General features: G+C 55.6%; 1 protein-coding gene across 1 annotated transcript; it reads left to right on the top strand.

The window, feature by feature from the left end:
- Window positions 1-13492: 13492 nt before the first annotated feature.
- On the top strand, window positions 13493-18377 carry ACTB (actin beta). Its single transcript, XM_063414817.1, has 6 exons — window positions 13493-13638; window positions 15120-15248; window positions 15548-15787; window positions 16317-16755; window positions 17091-17272; window positions 17632-18377. Exons 2-6 carry the CDS (start codon window positions 15126-15128, stop codon window positions 17773-17775), a joined length of 1128 nt encoding a protein of 375 aa, XP_063270887.1. The 5' UTR covers window positions 13493-13638; window positions 15120-15125; the 3' UTR covers window positions 17776-18377.
- The last annotated feature ends 4982 nt before the right edge of the window (window positions 18378-23359 follow it).

The following is a 23359-nucleotide window of genomic DNA, read 5'->3' as shown; positions in this document are numbered from 1 at the left end:
GCCACAGGCTCGGTGCTGTTCACAGCAGACTCCAGCTTGTCCACTCAGGCTGGTTCACCTTGCACTGAGCTGGCAAAGTGCTGGTGTAAGCAGTCACTCCATCCCAGCCTGATCCACATCCCCAGCACAGGGACAAGAGACCCCGCACAGCACTCTCAGCATCACCCATCTCAACCATTCTTTGTGCCCTGGAGAGCACCTGGTCCCCACGCAGACCCCACACTCCCTTCAGCCCCGGGACACCGCACACCTCACGGCCCTGCACACGCCTTTGGTGCTGTGAGACGTCACCAGAACGTTTCCAGTCTTTTATTGCTGGGGTGAATCATTTACTGGGGCAGCCACCCTGTCTGCAAAACCCTGGTGACAGCTGGTGCCACCTGAGCACAGCCTCCCCGAGAGTGTTTTGAGGTGTTTGGCCCATCCTGCAGAGGGGATGCAGGTCTGATTCCCCTGCTTGGTCAGGAGAAGGCTTCAAACCTTGCAGTGATGCTGGGTCCCCATGGTGAGGTGACAGGGATGTGTAGGTGACACAGCCACCTGGACCAACACCCAGGCTGTCTCCTGGGGCAATAGGAGATGTCACTTCCTCACACCGAAGGGCGTTTGCTGCCTGTGACGCAATCCCGGGTGACTGTGCCATGCTGTGGGCAATCCTGCAGGGATGAGGAGCTGTGCTGGGCCCTGCTCACTCCTCTCAGGCTCAGTAAAGTACCCCGGGGCACTGCAGGCAGTCAGCCCTGCTTCCTCTGTGGGGAAATCGAGGCAGAGCCGGGGCTGGAGGAGGTGGGACTCAGGGATGTCCCATGTCCTGCTCTGGGCCAGCTCAGGGGTCACTCTTGGAGCAATCCCACCACAGGGATAGGACCAGCACCCAGTCCCTGTGCTCTGGAGGGGCTGGAGGTCCCTTGTACCAGTGACAGGCTCTGTGACACCTGTCCCATGGGCAGCAAACAGGCTTTGCCCACCACATTCCAGCTGCTTCCAGGTGCTCCCAGGTACCTCCACACATCTATGCTCAGGAACAAATTCTTTGCAGAAAGTGAGATTTTGTTGCCTGACCAACAGCGGTACCACTGCACCGGGTGCCAAATTTTGTTTTCCCCGGGGTGTGCATTTTCCCCCCGGATCTTGGTTGGGAGCATGGCAGCATCTCCCAGCGCAGCGTGTCCGGCAGCAGCCCCCGGCCGAGCCCGGAGCTTTCGGCACGGCTGGCCGAGGCAGAGCCGCTCCTCCCTGTCCCCCCCGCGCAGAGGGGAGCGCGGAGAGGAAATTGCTGCTGACGGAGCTGCGAGCGCTGCCGGACTGGGGATGACTAAGTTTGGCAGTGCTACCTGCTGGCTGTTTTTCCTTTTATGGAGGATTTGAGCGAGCCGCTGCAGCAATTCTCCGAGAGAACCCAACGGGATCCACCCTGACCTTGGGGATGGGCACTGCCGGGCTGGGGAATGGGTGCCTGGCGAGCAGGGTGGGTCGTGAGCCCTCGGGGCGGCGCTCGGCTGGTAGAGGCGGGGATGGGCCCCCCTCGCCCATCCGGACGGGGCACCCGAATGTTTTCACTTTCTATTTTAAGGCGCTGGACGCTGGCCCCGAGCGGAGGCCTGGCCCGCGGTGCCAGCCGGGGCGCGTGGCTGCTGGCACCCTCCGTGCCACCTCCCTCCGAGGCCACCCTGCATCTCACACCCGTCCCAGTGCGGCTTTCCCACATCCCACAGGTGATGGGGTGAAGAGAAAGGCTGAAAGGGGATGTGTCTATGCAGGGGGACACCTCACTGGAAGGGGACACTGCTGCAAGGGCGGGGGCATCATCTGCTCAGGGACGTGCTGTTGTGAGGTGACAGCATTGCAGGGGGCACATTGCTGCAGAGGGACACAGCTCTGCACCCCAGAGCTGCTCCGTGGTGCTGAGATGGAAACGGGGCAGCCTTGGAAAGTCCCCAGCTGGTGAGAAAAGCAGAGAAAGAGAAACAAAAATAGCACCTTTCCAGTGACTGTAGTGGGGTGGCTTGCAGGGACAGGACTGGGCTTTGGCCAGGCTGCCTCAGCACCCAGGCCGGCCATCCCAGAGCCCCCATCCCGTGTCGAGGGGCTGGGACTGGGCTCCTCAGCTGTGTCCTGCATTCTTGGCATTATTCTCCTTTTTTCTCCTCCTCCTCCACCCCGGGGACAGCTCTCAAACCTCTCCATTTATGGACAGGAGGTTAGGTCAAGCGGGAGGCTGAGGGGACGCCCGGGTCCCTGGGGAGGGACAGGGGTCCCACGTGGTGCTGGGGGCTGTGACCACTCCTGGAGGTCACAGCAGGGATGATGTGTGGGAAGTTGAGGGTCACCTGGGCATTGCCCCTGGGCTCCCCACCGTGATGCCCAGTGCCACTGGGACCCCCACCCAGGGTGGTTGTTGGGGTCACCCATCCCCCCAGGATGCTGGTGCACCCCGAGCTGCTGCAAGCAGATGGGGACAAAACAGGCCCTGCAGGTTGGGAGAGTTTTTTCCTCTTGCTTTATTATTTTATTTTGAAGCCAAAAGCTGCCAGTTTGGGGGTGAGGCTGCAGCAGCTGCACCCCAGCCTAGGGGGGAAGGCTGGATGTGTCCCCAGCCCCAGGCCACTGAGGAGTCACTGGGGCAGGGTGAGATGACTCCGAAGCCACTCCAGATGATGAAACATCCTGACTCATTCTAATCATTAATATTAAAAAAAAAAAAAAAAGAAAAAAAGAAAGAAATGACTCAGGCAGCAGTACTCTGCCATTGGGTGGTGACAAAGTGGCTGCTTGGGGTTAGGCTTTTGGGGTGGATTTTCCCCTGGTCTATAATAACACCTTGGGGTGTTGCTGAGAGCAGTGAGCTGAGGGAGAGGCAAATGTGCTGCTGGAGATCCTCCCACTCTGCCGTGCTCTAAAGGGCAGTACATGGAAGCCCCTCCTGAGCCCTGGGATGTCCCAGGCTGTCCCCTGTCTGGGGAAGGACAGTGGCACCTTGTGGGGAAGGGTGAGGTGAATGAATATCAGCTTTTTTGGGGTGTTTTAACCAGGCCTGCAGCCTCCTGGCCAAAACTCTGCCCCCATGGGCTGGAGGGCCAAGGGAGGGACCCTGGGACTCATCCCTGCACCCTGTGGGGGCTCATCGACCCCTCCCCGGCTCCTGGCTGACTCAGCCATGCGGGATTCCCATAGTTTCCGTCAGATGTTGCCTGGAGTAAATGGGGAAGAGGTTTCACAAGCCCCGGTAATTAATGCTAATTACAGAGCAGCGACATGGGAAACATTTCTTCCCCAGGTGTCCTTCCAAAAATGGTTTTGTGCAGGTGTGGCACCATCCTTCACTTGTCATTAGCACCGCTCCGCCTGGGAGAAGGTGAAACCTTCGAAGGCTGGACTGTGGGAACGGCGTGGCGGGGAAGGTCCCTCCCCACGGCCCCGCGGGCGCCCGGCCCGGCTGCGGCTGCTGGCGGCGGGGTTTGGCTGCAGGGCAGGGCTCATGCAACCCCGGGTCAAGGCAATCCACGGGGAAAAAATACCCTCCGACCTCCTTGAGCAGCATGACTCCTCCTGGCAGCTGCTGGCCGAAAAACAAAACCATGGAGAAGGGGCTTGGAGCTTTTTTCTTTCTTTTTTTTTTTTTTTTTTTTTAGCTTGGTTCTGCTGCCTGCATTGGAGGGACAATGACATCCTCCTAGGACCAAGGGCTCATGCTGAGAGGGGTTGAGCTTCTCAGAGGCTTGAAAAAGTTAGGCTGAAGGGGTTTAAAAACCCCTTTTCATCTATTTCTTCTCCTCACTGAGCTGATCATGCACAGCCCCCCAAATATAAAGTATTATAAATAAGGTAAGGCAAAGGTGGGCCGGGAGACCTGAGCTGCAGAGCCAGCTGGGATGGGGAAAGCCTCCCCTGTCCTAGGACATGCTGAGCAGCTACAGTGCTTGGGCTGTAGGAAATCTCTACTTCCCTTTATCTGGATGGAGAAAGAACTCACAGAAGACACAATTGGGCAAGGTGTGGAGGAAGGGAACACTTTGTCCTCTGTACCCACAGTGACAAATGGCAGAAATCCTGGACTGTCAGTGGCAGACAAGTGGGGTAGAGGTGAGGAAATCATTCCATGTAGACTGCAGTGTCTTCATGTCTGGACCCTGATTTTATGTGATTTTTATGGAAGATTGAGCAGTGGGAAGCAGCTTGGAAGTGATGCAGTGTTGCCAAGTGGTGGTGGTAGCATGACCTTTAATGGTGACTATCAACCACCCTGGATGGTGGCAGGGATTGACAGCTCTCTTGGTGTCCCACAGCCCTGTTTTGATGTTTAAAATTGGTCTCTGAATTGTGGGATTTACATCTCCACCCAAGGATGGTTGTGTCTTATTTGCCTTTAGGCTCGCGACTTTTGGAGCAGAGGAAGATGAAGGGGCTGGTCCTTCCCTGTTTGATGAGTATACCCCAGGCTGGAAACACATTTAGGAGTGGAATTAATGTCAGAAGACTTGGAAAAAGCTCACAGAAGGGGAAATCAGATGGGATTAAATCCACCCAGAGCCAGTTTCCAGGCCATTTCCATGCTTCTCCCAGTCCAGGGGCTGTAGGTGCTGTAACTCCCTGTCCCCTGGCCAGCCAGGGTGGGGACCTTGTGACAGAGTGGGTCTGGCAGGCAAAGCCTCATTCCCACTGGGCTGGTGAGCTGGGAAACCGGTCCTGGCACAGGAGAAAACCACCTCCTCCACAGGCTCAATGGGAGCTGTGACTGTCTGTGGGGTTTTCAAACAATCGTGACTTTGCTGAGCTGATTCCTTTTTGATGTGTGCAGACTTTTCCCTCTGACTTTCCCTTTGCAGTTTTCCCTCACAGCAAGGGGAGTTGCTGTGCATATCCCAATGGATGGGGCTTCTCCCACTGCTCCATCCTCTCTCCTGTCTGAGGGTGGGGAGGAGAAGGGCCACGCCAATCCCAGTGCTGCTGTCTGCGAGCCAATTCCCCCAAGGATGGTGCTTTAATGAGATGTCACAGCTAATGAGTCTGCTGGCACTGGCAGAGTGCTCGTGGAGGAACGTGCTGGGAAATGGTAACACAGCAAGTCTCAGCGTTGGGATCGTGCAGCTTTCCAGGCTCTGAACCATCCCAGAGATGGGAATCCATGGCAGCAGCTGGGTGAAGGACCCCAGCATTAGCCAGGAGCAGGTTGCTGACAGCCCACTGCCTGCTCACTATCAGAATGTGATTGGGCCAAGTGAAAGGAATAAATTCATCCCAAAAAAGTGGGGTGGCCAGCAACCCAGCTAAAGCAAATATTGGGAGCTCCCAATACACCAGGCACCAGTGCAGGGTTCATTAAGTGGGACTGGTAATTTATGGGAAGAAATTCATGCTGCTGGTGGGCTCATCTGCACTGTAAGACCCCCCTTGTCCACAACCCAAAAAAGAACATCAGGCTGCCAGCAGATCTGGGGCTCTCCTTTACAGCAGCTGGGCTTGAGAGGCACCTCAAGGTTCCCTTGATGAGTGAATGTCCAAGTTCCCTCTACCCCAGTACATAGAGACTGGGGGAGCTTAAAAATGTTTTCACTACTGAGCACAAAGAGTTCTCTTGGAAGCAATTTATGCCCTGGAATCTGCTGGGAGTTAACACACAAAAGTAACAACGGAGGTTGGGGAGGGGGCTCCTGTCATTGTTCCTTGAGCTGATGCACAAAGGAGGGGAAATACAGAGACCTTTTCTCTCCCTGTGCCTGCCCCAGGAGCAGGGATGCAGGATGAGCAGGGTGCAGGATGATCCAGGGCACCCATCCCATAGGAGGGCACCCCCAGCACAGGGGTGCAGGGCAGAGGAGGGAGGAGATTCATTGCTAAATTATATTCCTGGTGAATTTAGGTTCACAAAGCGATGGAGGGGGGGAGAGGGCCTCAGCTGCTCTCTGGTTTCCGGTTTCTGCTGCCTCTTGCTCCAGCTGGTTACCGCAGACAGGGCCAGGTTTTGCCATTTAAGGCTGATTTCCCTCGGGCTGGGCTGTGCCGAGAGCTGCCTGGGACGGTCCCTGGGCCACTCGGTGTTAATTAAAATGTGCCCAGAGAGCCGTGGGTGCTCTGGGGGAGGAGGGAGAACTCTCACCACCTCACCATGCCTTCTTTCACTGATCTCCACGGCAGAGGAAAGAGCCAAGGGAAGGGGTCTGGGTTCATCTGTGGAGCGACGTGCCCGGTCTCGGATGGGCAGGACAAAACCTTTCCTGGTCCCAGGGGCAGCAGGTTCCAAGCAGAAGGCTCTGGTTCCACAGATCCAGCCCTGAGTGAGGGACCCAAGCTGAGCAATGCCAGGGTAGAGCTGGGACACCCTTTGTCCTGCCAGGCTGTTGTCAGAACTGAGCCCATGCTGTGCTGGGGCTGGAGCTGCCCCACACTCTGGGCTTCCTCATTCCTGTCACCACAGCTTGTTGCTTCTTTCTTCCTCTTGCTTGTCCCCATCTGCCCCAAGCTCTTGCAAAACACGAACAAGGGTTCCCAGAGAGCGAGATGTGCTATGCAGCCCTCTCACAGCCTTGGGCAGTGATCTGGGAACCAAAAGGGCTCCTGCAAAGCCCCATAGGAAAACCACTCCCTGTTTTTTCTGCATGCTGGCTTGCCTCTTCTTTGGGCTGTGAAACCCTAAAGACAGTGGCCCCTCTTTGTGTCCATCTGAGTCCCACCAGGGCCTCTGTACCCACTTGGCTTCTTCTGCTGCTCTGTGCTCCAGCAATGGAGGAGCTCTGGAAGCCACCTCTGCAACCCCTCATGGCTGTGGCTGTGGCATGGGGAAGGGAAGAGAGCAGGAATGTGGAAGAGTTAACTCCATTTATCGTTAAAGGCTGGAGGAGGGAGAGGTGTGTTCATACCCCGCCCTGCTCATGCCAGCAAAGGTTGCCTTGGGGACACTTGGGCCAGGGAGTCCCCAGGGCTGTGCCATTGCTCCAGTAAGTGCCACCTGCGGGTACTCGAGGTTCTAATGGCACTCAAGTGCATTTTTCAAATATTCTCAGGGCTGATAACATGTCTGCTGCTCCAGAAGGGCTCAGTGCCTACCCAGGCACTCATCACCCACACGGGACAGCAGAGCTGGCACCCCAGGGTGCCACAGGGACCAGAGAGAGCAGAGCTCTGCAGTCTCCTCAGGAGCGGGAGGGAACCTGACATCTCACTCAGCCACCTGAGTCCCACCACAATTTCTCTTTGCAGACCTTCACCCCACAGCCCGCCTGTGGTGGAATGAAGATGGATGTGACCTCAGTAGTCCCAGATCAGAGCAGGTGAGGAGGGAGCAGGGCACTTTAATGAGTCAGGGGAGTGACAGCCAGTGCCTGGCACCCAGGGCTTTGGTTTGCCTTTCTCCTGAGATCTTATCACCTGCCAGCAGGAATGTGTGAAATAAGCCAAACAAAGCATGTGTGGAAATACTGTCTCGAGTGAGGGATGGAAACTTTGGGGGCAATGGGCTGGGAGGAAAATGAAATGCAGGGGGGCTTGGTTCCTCTGCACCTGGGCTTTGTGATGGTGCTTTCCTGCCGTGCCCAGTCTGTGTGAGTGGATCAGGATGATATCAGAGCAATGATATAGTTGCAAATGTGCTGGCTTATTCCCAGGTTTGGTGCAGATTTTGATGTGAGCTGGACCAGAGAGGCTGGTTTGGAGCAGCACCACCCTGCAGAAAGTCAGGGTTCCCTCCTTCCCCACTGCCAGCCCATGGTGAGTGGCATCACCCCACTTTTAGCCCAGCCATATGGACCCCAAACAAGCCTGGCACCAGACAAAAACCACCTGGCTCACCCCCCATGCACCTGCTCTCCAAGGTGGGAGGAGAGGGAGAGTCACTGAATTTCAATTCAGGTGGCTCTGTGAAAGGGCTGAGTGCTGTGTAAGCACTGAATCACCCCTGAAGGTTTATTTAAACTTGGAGGAGTGGATGGGGCATTGACTAGAGCAGGTCCCACTCCTCCGTCACTCTCCCTGCCTGGGGAGAGCCTCTTGCGTCACGGCTCGGCACTGGCTGTGCAAACAGAGCCGGGGGCCAGCCCAGGCAGGGATGGGGCTGGGAGCAGTTCCTGGGTTCCTCTGCATCCCTCCTTCTAGGAATGGGCAAACCCTGCCTCGCCCATTCATTCCCTGAGCATCCCTGCGCCTGCAGGGACAGGAGCTGCTGCAGGTCTGGGGTTGCTGGAGGGGAGGGGATCCCCACCTTTGGGTGCACCCACAGCAGCACCAGCACAGTCGTCAGATCCCTGTGACTTGATGCAGCAGCTAAAGGGGGTTTATGCCCCAAACCCAAAGCAGAGTTACCTGTAGAGCCACAAGTGCTTTCCATCACCTGGCATGGGTAGGAGAGTCACCCTGACTGAGGGCAGTGGCCATCCCTGCTCTCCCTGCCTCCGTTTCTCACACAGAAAACAAAGGCAGCATTATTCCTGCTCTCTCCAAGGTAAGAGAGGTCACCTCTGTCAAAGGCTTGAAGCCCCTAGATGGAAAGTGCCATTAGCCCGGCAAAGATCAAAGCGAATTTCCCGGCGTGCTTGGGTAGCCCAGGATCTGTTTCATTTCCTAGGTACGGTACAAACAGAAAACTCCATCCAGCTGCTCCCCTGCCTTTATCATCAGACACCAGGAAAAATCAATTCTCCAAGTAATTAAGAAGCAGTTGAAAATGCACCGTATGGCTGGGCACAGTGCCATGTAACACCTGGGGGAGCCTTTTGCCAGGACAGGTAACTGAACCCCAGGGAGCATCCTCGAGGGAAAGACCCCTTGGAGGTGCATCAGAGCCGAGGGGTCATGCAGTAGCATTTGGGTGGTGATGGGGGTGGTGTGAGCAGAGGCCAGAAGGCTGAGGCATGCAGAAAAAACCCAGGGAGAATCAGCTTTTTCTCTTCCCCTTCTGTTTTTAGCTGGAGGAAACATCCCCTGAAACTGATGCCAAGCCTGGCTGGAGGGGAGGGCTGCTCCACCACGCTCTGTCCCTGCAGGGAAGCTCCAGCAGAGGATTTAGCTTACAGCTGTCCCATTGCTGTGGCAGAAGTGGACTCCAGAGATGCCCAGGGTGCAGGGCTGGGAGCCCGGCCGGCATCGCCTCAGGGTCTGCCTGTGCCGGTGTAATCGCGCTGTGCTGCGGAATGACCTTGGGCTCAAAACAATTCCACGCTCGGGCCTCACAGGCTGTTGCTATCAAGGTCAACCAAAACAGCCCTGGCAGCACGTTTAACCAGTGGGGGAAGGGAGGGCTTTGCTCTGCTCTGGCTGGGCCAGCGCAGCCCAGGGAGGGCTGTGGGGCAGCAGGACGGGGCTGGGCAGGGGGTGTCAGCCTGGGCACTGCCTGATGGATGCTGACCTGGCTGCCTGCAAGGCTAGGAATGAAGTCTTGGCCTCCTGCTGCCTGTGTGAGCTGGGGGACCCTGGGGCCAGATCAGGATCTGAAAACGCTGGCACAGGGATCAGCTCAGGGATAGGATAGCAGTGAAAGGGCTGGGGAAGGCACGGGGCCACAGAGAGATAAGGCTGGAGGCAGCAAGGACAGGCAGGGCTGGAGAAATAGGTGGAGAAAAATCTTCAACCCCTCCAGCAAAGTCCACTTATCAGGGACAGCAGGCTGTAAATCAGGCACGTGCACCCTGCCACCACCTTTCCAACAGGCTCAGCAAAACCTGGCACAGATTGTTTGTCTGTGCCTTGAAAATGGAAAATGATGAATTTATACAGTTTTCCAGCATGATACAATGTAATGATTTTCATTCTTTGTGAATGGGAGGGATGCTCCATGCACTGTTAGCCCATCCATGCGGATGCAGCAGATCAGGGGAGAACAGCCTTGCACATGGAGGTCTGTGAAGGGAAAGGCTGTCCTCTCTGCAAAAGGACTGATAGATCAGAGGGAGCTCAAGGATCAATACAAAGGAGCAGAAACCTTGGGGAGGGGTATATGAGAGTAGAGAATGATGCTTAAAGGGGGAGATTCGAGACTGCAGCTTGTCAGGGATGAGCTGGCATCAGGGATGCAACGCAGCGAGCCAGGAAAATGTCAGGGGCTGTTTTGCTTCAGGTTTAATGCTGAATATGTTCCCATAAAGGGAGAGGTGGGGGCTGCAGTGAGGCCCCCAAACCTCTCCAAAGGGAGCGAAGGGCCTGCGGTTCCTGCTTAGATTTTACCTCCTGCAAATTCCTGTTACAGCGGATGCTGCAAGGAGAAAAGTGAAAGAGGAAGGTGCTGAGATGGTCCCTGTGTCTGTGAAACAGGGGATGTGGTCAGCACCTTTCCTTCTTCCTCTTGGGGAGTGGGAAGGGAAGGGAAAGGCAGTGCTTCAAAAAACCTCCATGATTTTTGTGCAAGGGTGATTCAAAGAGACTGTGGCGGTTTCAGAAGTTTCTACCTCTCTTCTCATTGTCACAACAGCAGGAGGGAGAGAAGGGAGGCCTGAGCACATGACAGAGTGAGAGATGGAAGAGCTGGTGCTGAAGGAGATGTGGAGAAATCCAAGCCAAAACTCCAAGTCAAAAAACTCTCAGGAATATTTCCCCCCTTTGACTCTCCCCTCCCCAAAAGTGTGGCAGATGCCATCCCTGCATGGGCAAAGGGCTTTGCTCTAGGGGAAGGGCTGGGAGAAGCAAAAGGAAAGCAGAGCTCACATGTTGTCCCACAAGTGCAGCAATTCCAGCCCAGCCATATCAGCTGACAAAGGGCAGGGAGGATCCTCCCTCGGATAGTTTTGTCCAGAATCAGTGCGAGCCAAGCACCAAGGACATGCAGGGAGAGACAAAGCAAAACATGGGAACTTGGGAGCCTGTGATGTCTGCTCCAAGGTAACATGACAGCCAGGAAGCTTTTTGCTCAGTTCCCTTTTCTCTCCTCTCAGCTCTTGCAACAGCCCAGAAGAGATGGGAAGAGAGCCCCAGCCATGGCCAGGGAGTTGGCCTGGCCCATCACACAGTGGTGAACATGGTGACAGGCTGGTGGCTTTACTGTCAAGGTGTCTTCAGTCTGGGAGGAAGTGGTGGCACCCAGCGATGTGCTGGAGGCCACATCCTGCTGTCCCACCAAGGCCAGTCCTTGCTGCCCCTAAAGCCAGGAGACACGAGGCTGGTGCCGCTGCCCTCCGGATGCTGGCGGATTGATTGCCTTCTGATTCAGTCCAATAATCAAGAGTAATTGCCTGGCGCTTCCCTCCCTGCCTAATGGGCTGTCTCGCATCGTGGCTCCCCAGCCTGGCTCCACCCAACCTGCAGCAGAGCACAGCATCCCACCCCTCTCATGCACACCCTGTCCATCTGCCCAAGACCCCCATGAGCCCCACGGCCTCTCCACCTGCCCTGACCTGGTGTTCCCCATCCCAAACTCATCACCCCAGTGGTGTTGTTGGACTTTTCCCTGCTTTATCAGCACATTCGTGGACCAAGCTTCCCCAGCTGCAAGGGCTATCAGCTCTACCCGTGCCTTGTGGCTCCCCTTATTTGACGTATAATCTTCTAATTAATAATCAGCCTTTTCAAAGTGGAATGCAAACATTAATTAATTCCCTATGAGGCAGGTAATTAACAGCAATGACTCCCATTTTACTGCCAGGGAAGCTGCGATAGAGAGATCTTGCATGATCCACATCGTGGTGACAAAGGAATGACTGGGCAAAGGCAGCTCCACTCCAGAAGGGCCCTGCAGGAGCCCTAGGCTGGGTCCCCTTCCACTGAGGGCTTCCTGTGGGGACTCTCCTGGGCTATCTCTTCTTTATCACTGTGGCCATCTCCAGTGACAAGGGGATGGCATAATCGCCAAGTGGCCTGGCAGGACATGTCCATCACTGTGGCCACCTCTGCCCTGAGGGATGAGGCATGGCCTTGGGGTGGCCCAGAAGAGCCCACAGGTCCTGTTCCTCTGTACCACCCCTTCAAAGCACCCGCCTGGGTGCAGCCATGATGATGAATTTGGGGCACCTTCATCAGGACGAGACACTCCTGGGGAAGGAGATGCCATCCAAAGGAAAAGGGTTTCTCTTGTATTCCCATATATGCCTGGTGTCCTATTGCCCCACATCCCTCCAGGTAATTGCAAATCTCCATCTAAATAAGCTTTTGCAGGTTCCTCCTGCTGCTCTCCTCCTTTGTTCGTCCCACAGCAGGAGTAATGAAGCAGGGGGAATAATGTCTGGGTTTCCTTCAGCGAGACCCACATGGGCAGTTTGGAAGGGAGCTCCATCCTCATCCTCCTCATCCTCACTGTGATCTCTGCAGCTCCCTGATGACAAAGAGCTTGCTGGTGTGGCCTGCCAGGACCTTGACTGCAAGCCTGACTCCTGCCTTTAAGATGCTGGACATGGGGTATCCCACTGAGAACAAGCCTTTTGAGCCTTTTTTTCTCCAGAGTATTTTTTTTACTTGTCACAACTGTTTTCAAGCGGCTGAGATTACACACCCAAGGTCCCCATGCTGAAGTCTCTGTGCTTCCAGCCGGCAACAGATTGTGAGTGGCTGCTGCTACTTTACTTACAGGGCTGCTTAATTAACTTGATTAATCAGCCCGTGTTCGCACAGCACTCTGGAGACGCAAAGCCCTCTGGTTGCTGCTGCCTGGTGCTCCGCGGCTGCTGCCCTCGCCTTTATTCCTGACCAGTCTTGGATTGTCACAGGGAAGAAGGGAATTGCAGAAAAGGCAGCCTGGGCTGGAGCAGCCACGTCTCCTACTCGAGCAAGATTTGGATCAGAGGACAGAAACAAATATTGCTCAAATCTGACCAGACCACTGCTCCTGTCGTGTCCCCTGCCAGCACGGGGCAGGATGGAGAGCGGGGACCAGGGGCCCCTGCTCGACTCGATGCGTGAACCAGAGCCAGCGCAGCGTTTCCTTCTCTCAGGTCCCGCTGCCACCGTAGGCACACGGTCTTTAATGGTGCCCGGTGGCGTTCCCGGTTGCCCGGGCGGGTCCAAGGGCCGAGGGCCTGGCGGTGGCTGGCAGGAGCCGTGTCGCCGCCGCCTGCTGACATCAGCAGTGAACTTGGCCCCGCGTCCCGCTCGTCCCGCTCCCGGCCGGGGTCAGCGGTGCCCGCCCGGCCCAGGGGTGCAGGTGACGGGCGCTCCACGTGCCCCGCGCCGGGCAGCGCCGCGGGCAGGGCGAGCGGCACCCCCGGGACCCCGCACCGCGCTACCCCCGCGCACCCCCTCCCCTCCCGGGGGGCCGCATCCGCCCGGCTCGCACAGACACGAGAAGCCAACGGGCCAGGACCCCCACCCGCGGGGCTTTGTGTGAGGGGTGGTGGGGGGGGGTAGGCTGCACGGGGGCACCGGAGCACCGCGAACCGCTGCGGGCAGCAGGCAGGCGCCCCGTCCCCAGAGCCGCCCGGTGACACCGGGGGCCGCGCCCCGCACCCCAGCCCCGCTCGGCTCCCCCCCACCCCAATATTTTCCCCCCTGTCGGGGCGGCGGGGCGGGGTGAGGCCTGGGGGGCGTGGCCAGGCGTGGCCAATCGGAGCGGCGCACTCCGAAAGTTTCCTTTTATGGCGAGGCGGCCGCTGAGGCGGACTGATATAAAGCGCGCGCGGGCGGCGGGCGGGAGCCGCCGCGAGCTCTGCTTGCCCTCACCGCGCGCGCGCCCCGCTCCCGCCGCCGCCTCGCGCCCGCCCCGGCTCCGACCGCGCCAACTCCCCAAAGGTGAGAGCGGCACCGCGACAGCGGGGGACAGGGCACGATACTAGTGGGAGTAGTGCCGAGCTGGTGTTATTGTGAATATCGGTGCCAGCGGGGTTCTTGGGACACGGCGCGCCCTTTGTGCGCTGGCGGGGTGGCGGCCCCGTAGCGCGCTGCCGCGTTTTAAGGGATAGAGACGCAGCTTCGCTGTTTAAGGCCGGTTTTGGGGGTGATGCTTGCGGAGGAGGGGTCGCGCCGCTGCCACCCGTGGGGCTAATCCGCCCCGTAAGAGGATTTCTGGTGCAGACGGGGGGAGCGGGTGGCTCGGCTGGGGTGTCCCGGGAGCGGCGGCGCGGAGCTGGGCGCGGGGCTTTGTCTGTTCAGCGGAGCCGCCCGTGTTGGGGTCGGGGCCCGGGGGCGTTGTCCCCCGTGAGGAGGGGCGCGGGCCCCCTACCCCGCACATACGAACAATCCTGGTGGCTGTTGCTTGTGGGGAGGGGGCGGCACCCCCTGCACGGGGCGAGGCTTTGGATCGGAACAATGCGGGGTTGGGGGGCGCAGGGGGAACCCCCCCGTGTGCCCGGAGCGCAGGTGCAGGCAGGCTGCCCGCTCCGGCTCCGACTACACTTCCCAGGCTGCCCGTGCGGGGCGGCACATGTGCGGCAGCTGCCGCCGCCCCCCCGCCACCGGATTATACCGGCGCGGCCGGAGCCGCCGGGGCTGAGCCTGGGCGGGCGGCAATTGCATAAGACGCTGGCTTTAATCCCGCCCGTGGTGCTGCCCGGTCGATGGGGCAGAGCCCCGGTCACGCTTGACTAGTGGGCTGGGCGTGGTGGCCAGCGCTTGTTCTGCTGCGGTTCCTTGTAGAGGCTGGCTGAGGCTTTGCGATTTGTGCGGAGGGGCCGAATGCTGCGGGCTGTGCCTGGCACACGGCGGGCACCGGGCGTGATTCCCTAGGCTGGGTGGGCGCGTCAAGCCCCGCTGACTGGCACATGGCGGGGCTCCGAGGAGAGCACCGGGCGTGCCCGGCGGGGCTGTGCGGAGGTGTTGAGCCCCGCCGGCCGGATCGAGGTGGGGCACCGGGCGTGACCGGCGGGGCTGTGCGGAGGCGTCGAGCCCCGCTGGCCGGCACACGGCGGGGCGCTGGGGTGTGGCGGCCACGCCCGCCCGCTCCGGGGAGCGGCCGCTGCCGTCCCCCCGACAGCCGGTGGCGGGCGAGGCGCGGCGCGCTCCATCCATTGCCTTTTATGGTAATAATGCGAGAGGGCGCAGGGACTTCCTTTGTCCCAAATCCGCGCAGTGCCGAAATCTGGGAGGCGTCGCCCCCTCTAGCGGGCGCCGGGCGAAGCGGAGCGGCGCCGGCAGGAAGGAAATGGGTGGGGAAGGCCTTGGCGGCATCGCCTGCGCTTCCCGCCATCGCCTTGCCTTCCCGCCTGCCGCCGCGGGACGGGGCTCGGCGTGTGAGCGGGGATGCTCATGTGTCCCTCTCTCCTCTCCTCCCGCAGCCAGCCATGGATGACGATATTGCCGCGCTCGTTGTTGACAATGGTTCCGGTATGTGCAAGGCCGGTTTCGCCGGGGACGATGCCCCCCGTGCCGTCTTCCCATCCATCGTGGGTCGCCCCAGACATCAGGTAGGTGGCCGGTTGTGCTTATTGCCTAACAAAAGAGACGAGTTTTAGTTGGAAGTGGTTCCTCTAGAGGCAAGTAGTGCTTTTATTTGGCTTTGTACAATAAGAGGCCTGTGCGCTGCAGCGCAGCTGGTGGGGAATGCAGCCTCCTGCAGAGCCTTTGTGCAGTGTGTGTTGGAACAGCTGACTGGGTGTCTTTCCTGATAGGTGACAGCAGAGGGACAATAATTAGAGACTTAGCTTTATAAAAAGGGAGTTACCCACTCTTCAGCTGTACTTACCACGTGGTCTTTGTTCTGCAGGGTGTGATGGTTGGTATGGGCCAGAAAGACAGCTATGTTGGTGATGAAGCCCAGAGCAAAAGAGGTATCCTGACCCTGAAGTACCCCATTGAACACGGTATTGTCACCAACTGGGATGACATGGAGAAGATCTGGCATCACACTTTCTACAACGAGCTGAGAGTAGCCCCTGAGGAGCACCCTGTGCTGCTCACAGAGGCTCCCCTGAATCCCAAAGCCAACAGAGAGAAGATGACACAGGTGTGTAGAACTCAGAAGCTTGGAGCTACAGCAGATAATTGCTGCAGGCCAGCTTTCCTCTTCCATGTTGTCCTCTCTCCTTCACCACTATTCTTCCTTTTTGCCATCTTTACAGGGTTTTCCTTTCCTGACCTGAGTCTCCTCTTTGCTGGACCTTGACAGGTTTTGTTTGCTTTTCTAAGCTGGCTTTCTCTGAGACTGAACTAGCAACTGGTCTAACTGCTGTTTCTGACTAGGCACACTAATCCATTTACAGCCCTTGAGTGACTACTGTAGTTTACTTGGCATTTGTTTTGTTCCTTGCTGTGATATGTGGATGGGTCTCTGGCAGTGGTGTCTCTGCTCAGGCTCTGATGTGGCAGGTGTGGGTGGAGACCAGGTGAGATAAGCATGGACTTTGAGGGGGGGAGTATAGAGATACCTCTTATCTAGGGGCAAAAGTAAAGCCACTTGCATGGACTTAGTATAGACATGTAGCAAGAACCCTTTTTTTTTCTTGTTGACCCAACCCCTCTCTTTCTCTCCCTAGATCATGTTTGAGACCTTCAACACTCCAGCCATGTATGTAGCCATCCAGGCTGTGCTGTCCCTGTATGCCTCTGGTCGCACCACTGGTATTGTGATGGACTCTGGTGATGGTGTTACCCACACTGTGCCCATCTACGAAGGCTATGCCCTCCCCCATGCCATCCTCCGTCTGGATCTGGCTGGCCGTGACCTGACGGACTACCTCATGAAGATCCTGACAGAGAGAGGCTACAGCTTCACCACCACAGCCGAGAGAGAAATCGTGCGTGACATCAAGGAGAAGCTGTGCTATGTTGCCCTCGATTTCGAGCAGGAGATGGCCACAGCTGCCTCTAGCTCTTCCCTGGAGAAGAGCTATGAACTCCCTGATGGCCAGGTCATCACCATTGGCAATGAGAGGTTCAGGTGCCCTGAGGCCCTGTTCCAGCCATCTTTCCTGGGTAAGTCCAGCTTTTCTAGGATACTCTGCTGCCCCTTAATGTTCCCTCTGTGAAGGGTGACCTGGAGACCATGGCAGTGAGGTACCCCAAATATTTAACTGCAAGTCTTGTAGTAAGGCTTGTGCTGCCCACCAGTCAGCCTCATTTCTACACAGCTTAAAGCTGTTGGAGGGACTTGGGTCAGTAGAGCCAGAGGTTGAGTCTGTCCCAGCCCTGGCTCTGTAGTGCCTTCCTGCTGGAAGGACTGCTGGTCTCTTGGTTGCCTGTAGTATCTTCTTAGGCTTCCTTGACTCTGTCTGAGCCCTTGTTGACTTGAAACTTCTGCTTCTTCACAGGCATGGAGTCCTGTGGTATCCATGAAACTACCTTCAACTCCATCATGAAGTGTGATGTGGATATCCGTAAGGATCTGTATGCCAACACAGTGCTGTCTGGTGGTACCACAATGTACCCTGGCATTGCTGACAGGATGCAGAAGGAGATCACAGCCCTGGCACCCAGCACAATGAAAATCAAGGTAGGATGGAGTTGAAAACATCTCAGCATCCCTGTGAGGGGTGAAATATGCAGCATGTGTGGAGGGTGGTATGCTGGAGCCCTGCTGCAGAAGATAGAAACCATGTCTGTCTAGTACAGCCCTAATGGCTTTGGGCTGGACAGGATGGCACTCACCCAACTGCATGAATAATGGGATTAAAGACTGGCTGCAGAGGAGGGAGGTGGGTGTGTGAAGTTGTGTCTTGATCCTGCTTCGACTTCATGGTATCTTGGCCAAGGTTAGATAAGGGAATTAGGCAGCTCCATCTTTCAGGGACATGTGTGGGCTGAGAGCGTAGCATGGTGCTGTGTCTGACTGGTTCCTCCTCTTCCCTGCAGATCATTGCCCCGCCTGAGCGCAAATACTCTGTCTGGATCGGGGGCTCCATCCTGGCCTCCCTGTCCACCTTCCAGCAGATGTGGATCAGCAAGCAGGAGTACGATGAATCCGGACCCTCCATTGTCCACCGCAAATGCTTCTAAACCGGACTGTTACCAACACCCAAACCCATGTGATGAATCGAAACCCATAAATGCGCATAAAACCAGACGAGATTGGCATGGCTTTATTTGTTTTTTTTTTGGCGCTTGACTCAGGATTAAAAAACTGGAACGGTGAAGGTGTCAGTCTTAAAACACAACATGTTGGAGCGAACGCCCCCAAAGTTCTACAATGCATCTGAGGACTTTGACTGTACATTTGTTTGTTTTTTTAATAGTCATTCCAAATATTATAAATGCATCGTTAACAGGAAGTTACTCGCCTCTGTGAAGGCAAAGCCCAGCTCGGAAGGGAGTCCACCAGTGTTAGAGCTGGTGTTAGGTTATAATTGCTTGTCTGTAAATTATGTAACCCAACAAGTGTCTTTTTGTATCTTTCCGCCTTAAAAACAAAACACACTTGATCCTTTTTCTCTTCGATTTGTCAAACAAGCAGCCTGTGTTCCCCAGTGATAGATGTGAATGAAGGCTTTACAGTCCCCCGCAGGGTCTAGGAGAAGTGGTGCCAGTATGTGGGGGAGGGAGGGGCTACCTGTACACTGACTTAAGACCAGTTGAAATAAATGCACACCATAGAGGCTTGACTGGTGTTGGTTGTTGATTTTTCTTTCTTTTCATGCCATTTTTTGATAGTTGCTCCTTGCTCTCATCTCACCCTGCCAGGCTGCACAGCTCTGCTATCAAGCTGGGGGGATGCTGGTGCCACAGGGCACAAGGCAGATGGCTCTGGGTGATACGGGGAGGGGTAGAACTGAGGCTGCCAAACCTGTGGGTCTCCACTGGAGTTGTCCAGATACTGCCAGTGTGTGCAATGGGGGAGGAGCTGGGCTTAATGGGGGATTCAGCTTCACAGATGTTGTTCTGTGTGTCTCCCTCCTCAGTGTTCTGTGTCTCATGCTGGACTGATGGAAGCAAGTGGGGTGTGCTGATGCCAAACAAGAGTCAAAGCAGCTGCCTTCTCCCTCCACCCAAGGTTCCTTTGACTGGTTTGCAGCTCTATATGGGGCAGTGTCCTTGCTCCAGGTATCAGAGCTTGCCTGTGCTGCTCCTAGTTTGCCTTGGGAGGGAGGCCTGGGTTCAGGTGGGGAGACTCAAAGCCTGGCAGTGCTGGCTGGGTGGAGCAGCTTTCGGGTGAAAGCAAGAGAAAGTCCTCTGAAGTGGAAAAAAATTGACTTCAGAGAGCAGGGATACTGGAGTGCTACAAGGGTGGGGGGGTTGGGAAAAAGGTGCAAGGAAGAAGGAAGGAGGAAGCTTTGGCAGGGTGACATAGCTCCAATGCAAGTACCTGCCTCCAGCCCAGCCTTTGCCAGGAAGGTTTTGGGCTTAGTGACTCTGTACCCATCTTTGGAGCTTCCAAACCTTCTGTGAAACTTCAGCCTTGTTTGATCAGCTTCTCTGGTTTTGTGGAAAAGAACAGTGATGACCCTGACAAAGCTGAGACCCTGTTGGGTATAGCAGTGTCCACAAACCTGCAGAGCTGGAGTCACGTCTGTGGAAAGGAGATGGGATTGAGGCTACTGGGTCAGGAACCAGGAAAAACCCAGCCGGTAACATTGCTGCCAGCTCAGGGAGACCAGACCTGGGAGCGTTCTCACTAGTGAAGCTTCCCAAGGCTCTGCCAGCCTTGCCTGCCTTTGAAGAGCTAATGGCTGTGATTGTGTCATGCTCGAAGCAGATGAAAGGCAGGGAACAGGCTCTAGTTCCTCTTTAATCCTCTGCCTGGCCTGCTCCTGCTCTGGCATTGTGCTGTACTCGGGGTGGACCTGCCGGTTTCTGCCCTTCATCTCCCCAGGCTTCCTCCTGGGTGCAGTGGGAGCCTGGCAGGGCTGGAGGTGCAGACTCTGGGCTGAGCTGATGAGTACTGGAAGCACCAGTTTGCAGGAGAGGAGGTGAAACAGGTTGGAGCAAAGCCCAAACTGGGCTTATAACCTGAGGTCTTGGGGAAATGAAGGAGGAGGCAATGGCAGCTCCTGGGGAGGGAGCTGGTGGGAGCAGGGTAGGAAAAAGGCCAGCAGCCAAGAAGAGATGACAGCAGTAGGGAAATGGGATGCCTTTTTTCAGCCTTTTCTGAAGTGGTCACTGATTGCTGTGGGAAAATGTGCTGAGACACAAAGAAACTGGTGGTGGTGAGAAACCAGTGAGCAGTAAAATGCCAGAGGCTGAGAGCAGCTCAGGTGGGCAGAGGTGTGAGCATGGGGTGACTGCTGCAGAGCTGCTGGACACAGAGCAGCTGGGATGATTTTCATGCTCTAGAGCCAACTGAGGTATGCTGTTAGCTAATACTTTGCAGGGCTTTTTCTCCTTTCTTCCCTTGCTGTTTTGGGTAACCAGCCCCTCAGTAAAATGAGTCTGGGCCTTCCACAGCCCTTCCCAATGTCTCTCCAGCATGAGGCCATGGCATGCACAGCCACTCTGCAGGCTGCTCCAGCAAGGCTCCATTTATCCCTCCTCTGGGCCATTACATGCTGGAGAAAAGAATGTGGTGCCGGGCAGGGACAACTGCAAGCATTACTCACTGCTCCCAACTCCAGTGAGCACGGGGAGAGAGCACGGGGGTGGGGGGAGCCCAGAGTGGTTTTCTCTCAGGAATGTCAAGTGCTGGAAGAGAGGGGACTTTTTATCAAGTTTCTCTGCCATGGAGTTTCAGAGGGCTCAGTTCATCCCTCACTGTTTCACAGAGGTGGGGGAATACCGAGAGGCCTGTCAGGGAGGGCAGTAGAGGAGCCATGTCCTGGTTTTGTCAGACTCAAAGGAGAAGTTGTGTAGGGAATAATCAGTGCTCTGGCTATCTCCTCCTCTTCTCCAGCACACAAATAGCCTAGGGTTGTGGGGAGACCAGATGCTTTAATGTGTCCACCCACGGGCCAGGCTGAGCGTGTCCTCCTGTCTGTCTAAGCCATGGTGATGTTCCAGGATTCCTCAGGCTGCAGAGATGGCGAGACTGGGCTCTAGATCCTTCCAAGTCATCCAGCCCTTTCCTACCTCCCTGTAGCTGCCCCAGGATAGATGGCTGAGCTCAAGGGAGCTGAGCGAACATGTTTTACACCCTTTCTTCCCTCAGAGTTCCCAGCTTTCCCTCCTGCTGGAGACAGTTGCTGGCACTTCACCTGCAATTAGCTGATGACCTGGAAAGTCACCTCACTGAGCTGCTTATGGAATCAAGCCACCACCAGGAATTAGTGATGTCCTTGGCAAAGGAGATGGTTGCAGCTCTCGGGATTTAGCCCTGAAGGGCCTCATTGTCTCTCAGCTGTGTCAGGGACAGTTGACCAGAAACGGTCCCTGGATGGGGAGGGTCCTGTTCTCTCATTAGTGAGCATGTGCTCCTCCAGGAGAGGTGCCAGCTGGCTGTGTGTGAAAAATCCCAGGGAATCTCAGAGCATTCAAACAAAACTGGCCTCCTTGCAGATGTCCCCTTGGAAGATGCAAAGAAAATGGCTTTAGAAAATGGCCATTCCAAGGTACCCATTCAGGGATGTGTCTGTGGCATTGGCTGTGCTTAGGGCAGGAGCAGTCTTGGTTTCTGAAGTCGTTCTTTGCAGGACTGCTGACCTGGAGCCTGCCCTGGCTTGCATTATACCCATCTGTAATCCACTTTAGCAGGCCTTACAGTATTAAACTATATCAGGGATTGAGAATCACTTCCAGCAGAAGAGCTAGCAATCCACCCAAGCATACCAAGTGCTGTGGCTGCTGCAGCCCAGCTGGGCTTTAGTAAAGCTGACAAAAAGATGTTCAAGCTGTATCAGTGTTAAGAAGAATCGGAGGAGAGAACTGAAGCAAGACTTTCCAGAGGAAAAAACATAAAATCCCCAGGACAGGCTGGCCTTGAACGTTAAGATATTTTGTTTTCAATATAGAGCAAAGTATCTTGATAGTGGTATTAATTTGTTTGCCTGTCTGGACTGGGACAGCGTGATATGTACCTGCCTTGTTTGGGCTAGGAAAATGTGTACTGTTTGTGAGATGACCAAAGTCTGCCCACATAAAGAGCATTCCTGAAGTGAGGCACAGCAAGGAGGGTTTGCTCTATCACTGTCTGGCCACCTCCCAGGGCCATGGAGAGAAATGCCAGAGTTTGGTGTAGATGTTCAATTCCTTCCTCCTTTACTGCCGGCTTCTGCCTCATGTTCAACCTCCATGTCTGATCTGCACCAACACACTGCTTGTTTATTTGGTGGATCACAAGTCCAAATGCAGCTTCTCTTACAAAGCCTCGTTTCTCCTCAGGAAATCCTTACACCACTCTCTGTTGCCAGTACTTATTTGGGGTTGTCAGCTGCTCTCTGGTCCCTGTATGCCCCAGGCCTGGAGAGGAACCTATGGCTACTCTAAATGCCAGCTGCCCCAACCACCCTGGCTCTCTGGGCAGGGCCTTCCTCTGCCTTTGGGACTCACTCATGGTTTTATTTATCATTTGCATTGGAAATGCAGGTCTCCTCCACCCTGGTCTCTGCTTTCCCTGGTGACTGCAAATATGGTAGGTTGGTATTTTTCCCAGATGTCAAACGAGTCGGTCTTGACTGAAAGGCCTCCGGATTTAATTTGTGATTACCTTTTATTTAAGTGAAACACATGACAAGCAAAGCAGGTACAGATCTCTACAGAGGCTCTTCCTCATCTAAGAGCTAAAAATGCTTTTCCTCTTTGACTCCAGAGCTCTCTCACAAGCCTAGAAGCAAAACACATAATCAAGACTTGAGGCACTTGCTATTTCTAAGTGAAACCCCCAATTTACCCTTAATGTAATTCACGGCCTTAAATGGCAACAATCAAGCAGGAAGAAAATAGCAACTTATTCATCTTCCTTTATGGGTCATCTTTAAAACACATTTTCTATGATCAAAATTCCTGAAGCATACACGTAACTGGAAATTCCAGAGCTCTGGTCCTGTCTGTACTTGAGATTTGGGATAGGAGCTATGTGGAGCTCCACTGCTGGAGCCAGCTGCTCCCCTTGGACACGGCTGTGTGCGATGGCTGTGGTCACAGCAGCAGTCACAGCAGCCCTGGTTCATTCTGCATGGTTGATTCATGCATCCCCTCTGCACATCAGTCAAGGGTAGGATGGTGATATTGGAAAGAAATTCTTCCCTGTGAGGTGGTGAGGCCCTGGCACAGGTTGCTCAGAGAAGCTGTGGCTGCCCCCGGATCCCTAGAAGTGTCCAAGGCCAGGTTAGACGGGGCTTGGAGCAACCTGGAATAGTGGAAGGTGCCCCTGTCCATGGAAGTGGGATGAAATGAATCTTTTAAGTTCCAACCCAAACCATTCTAGTATTCTACAGTGTGACTAGCAGGACCAGGGCAGTGATTCTGCCCCTGTACTCACAACTGGAGAGGCCACACCTCGAGTGCTGTGTCCAGTTCCAGGCCCCTCAATCCAAGAAGGCCATTGAGGCACTGGAACATGTCCAGAGAAGGGAATGGGGCTGAGGAAGGGTCTTGAGCACCAGGAGCAGACTGGGGAGAGCTCAGCCTGGAGAAATGGAAGATCGGGGGGACCTTCTTGCTCTCCACACCTCCCTGACAGGAGGTTGTGGTGAGATGGGGGTCAGGCTCTGCTCCC

This window comes from Prinia subflava, chromosome 17, assembly GCF_021018805.1.
Source record: "Prinia subflava isolate CZ2003 ecotype Zambia chromosome 17, Cam_Psub_1.2, whole genome shotgun sequence".
NCBI classification, from domain to species: Eukaryota; Metazoa; Chordata; class Aves; order Passeriformes; family Cisticolidae; genus Prinia; species Prinia subflava.
The sequence above is the reverse complement of the archived record's forward strand: the minus strand, read 5'-3'. Positions and strand labels throughout refer to the sequence as shown.

Bases quoted from the DNA above. Each gene is read 5' to 3' on its own strand.
- ACTB (XM_063414817.1), top strand. From the start codon at position 15,126: ATGGATGACGATATTGCCGCGCTCGTTGTTGACAATGGTTCCGGTATG. The intron at 15,788-16,316 runs GTGTGTAGAACT...TTCTCTCCCTAG, and splicing joins ACAGAGAGAAGATGACACAG to ATCATGTTTGAGACCTTCAA. The intron at 17,273-17,631 runs GTAGGATGGAGT...TCTTCCCTGCAG, and splicing joins CCAGCACAATGAAAATCAAG to ATCATTGCCCCGCCTGAGCG.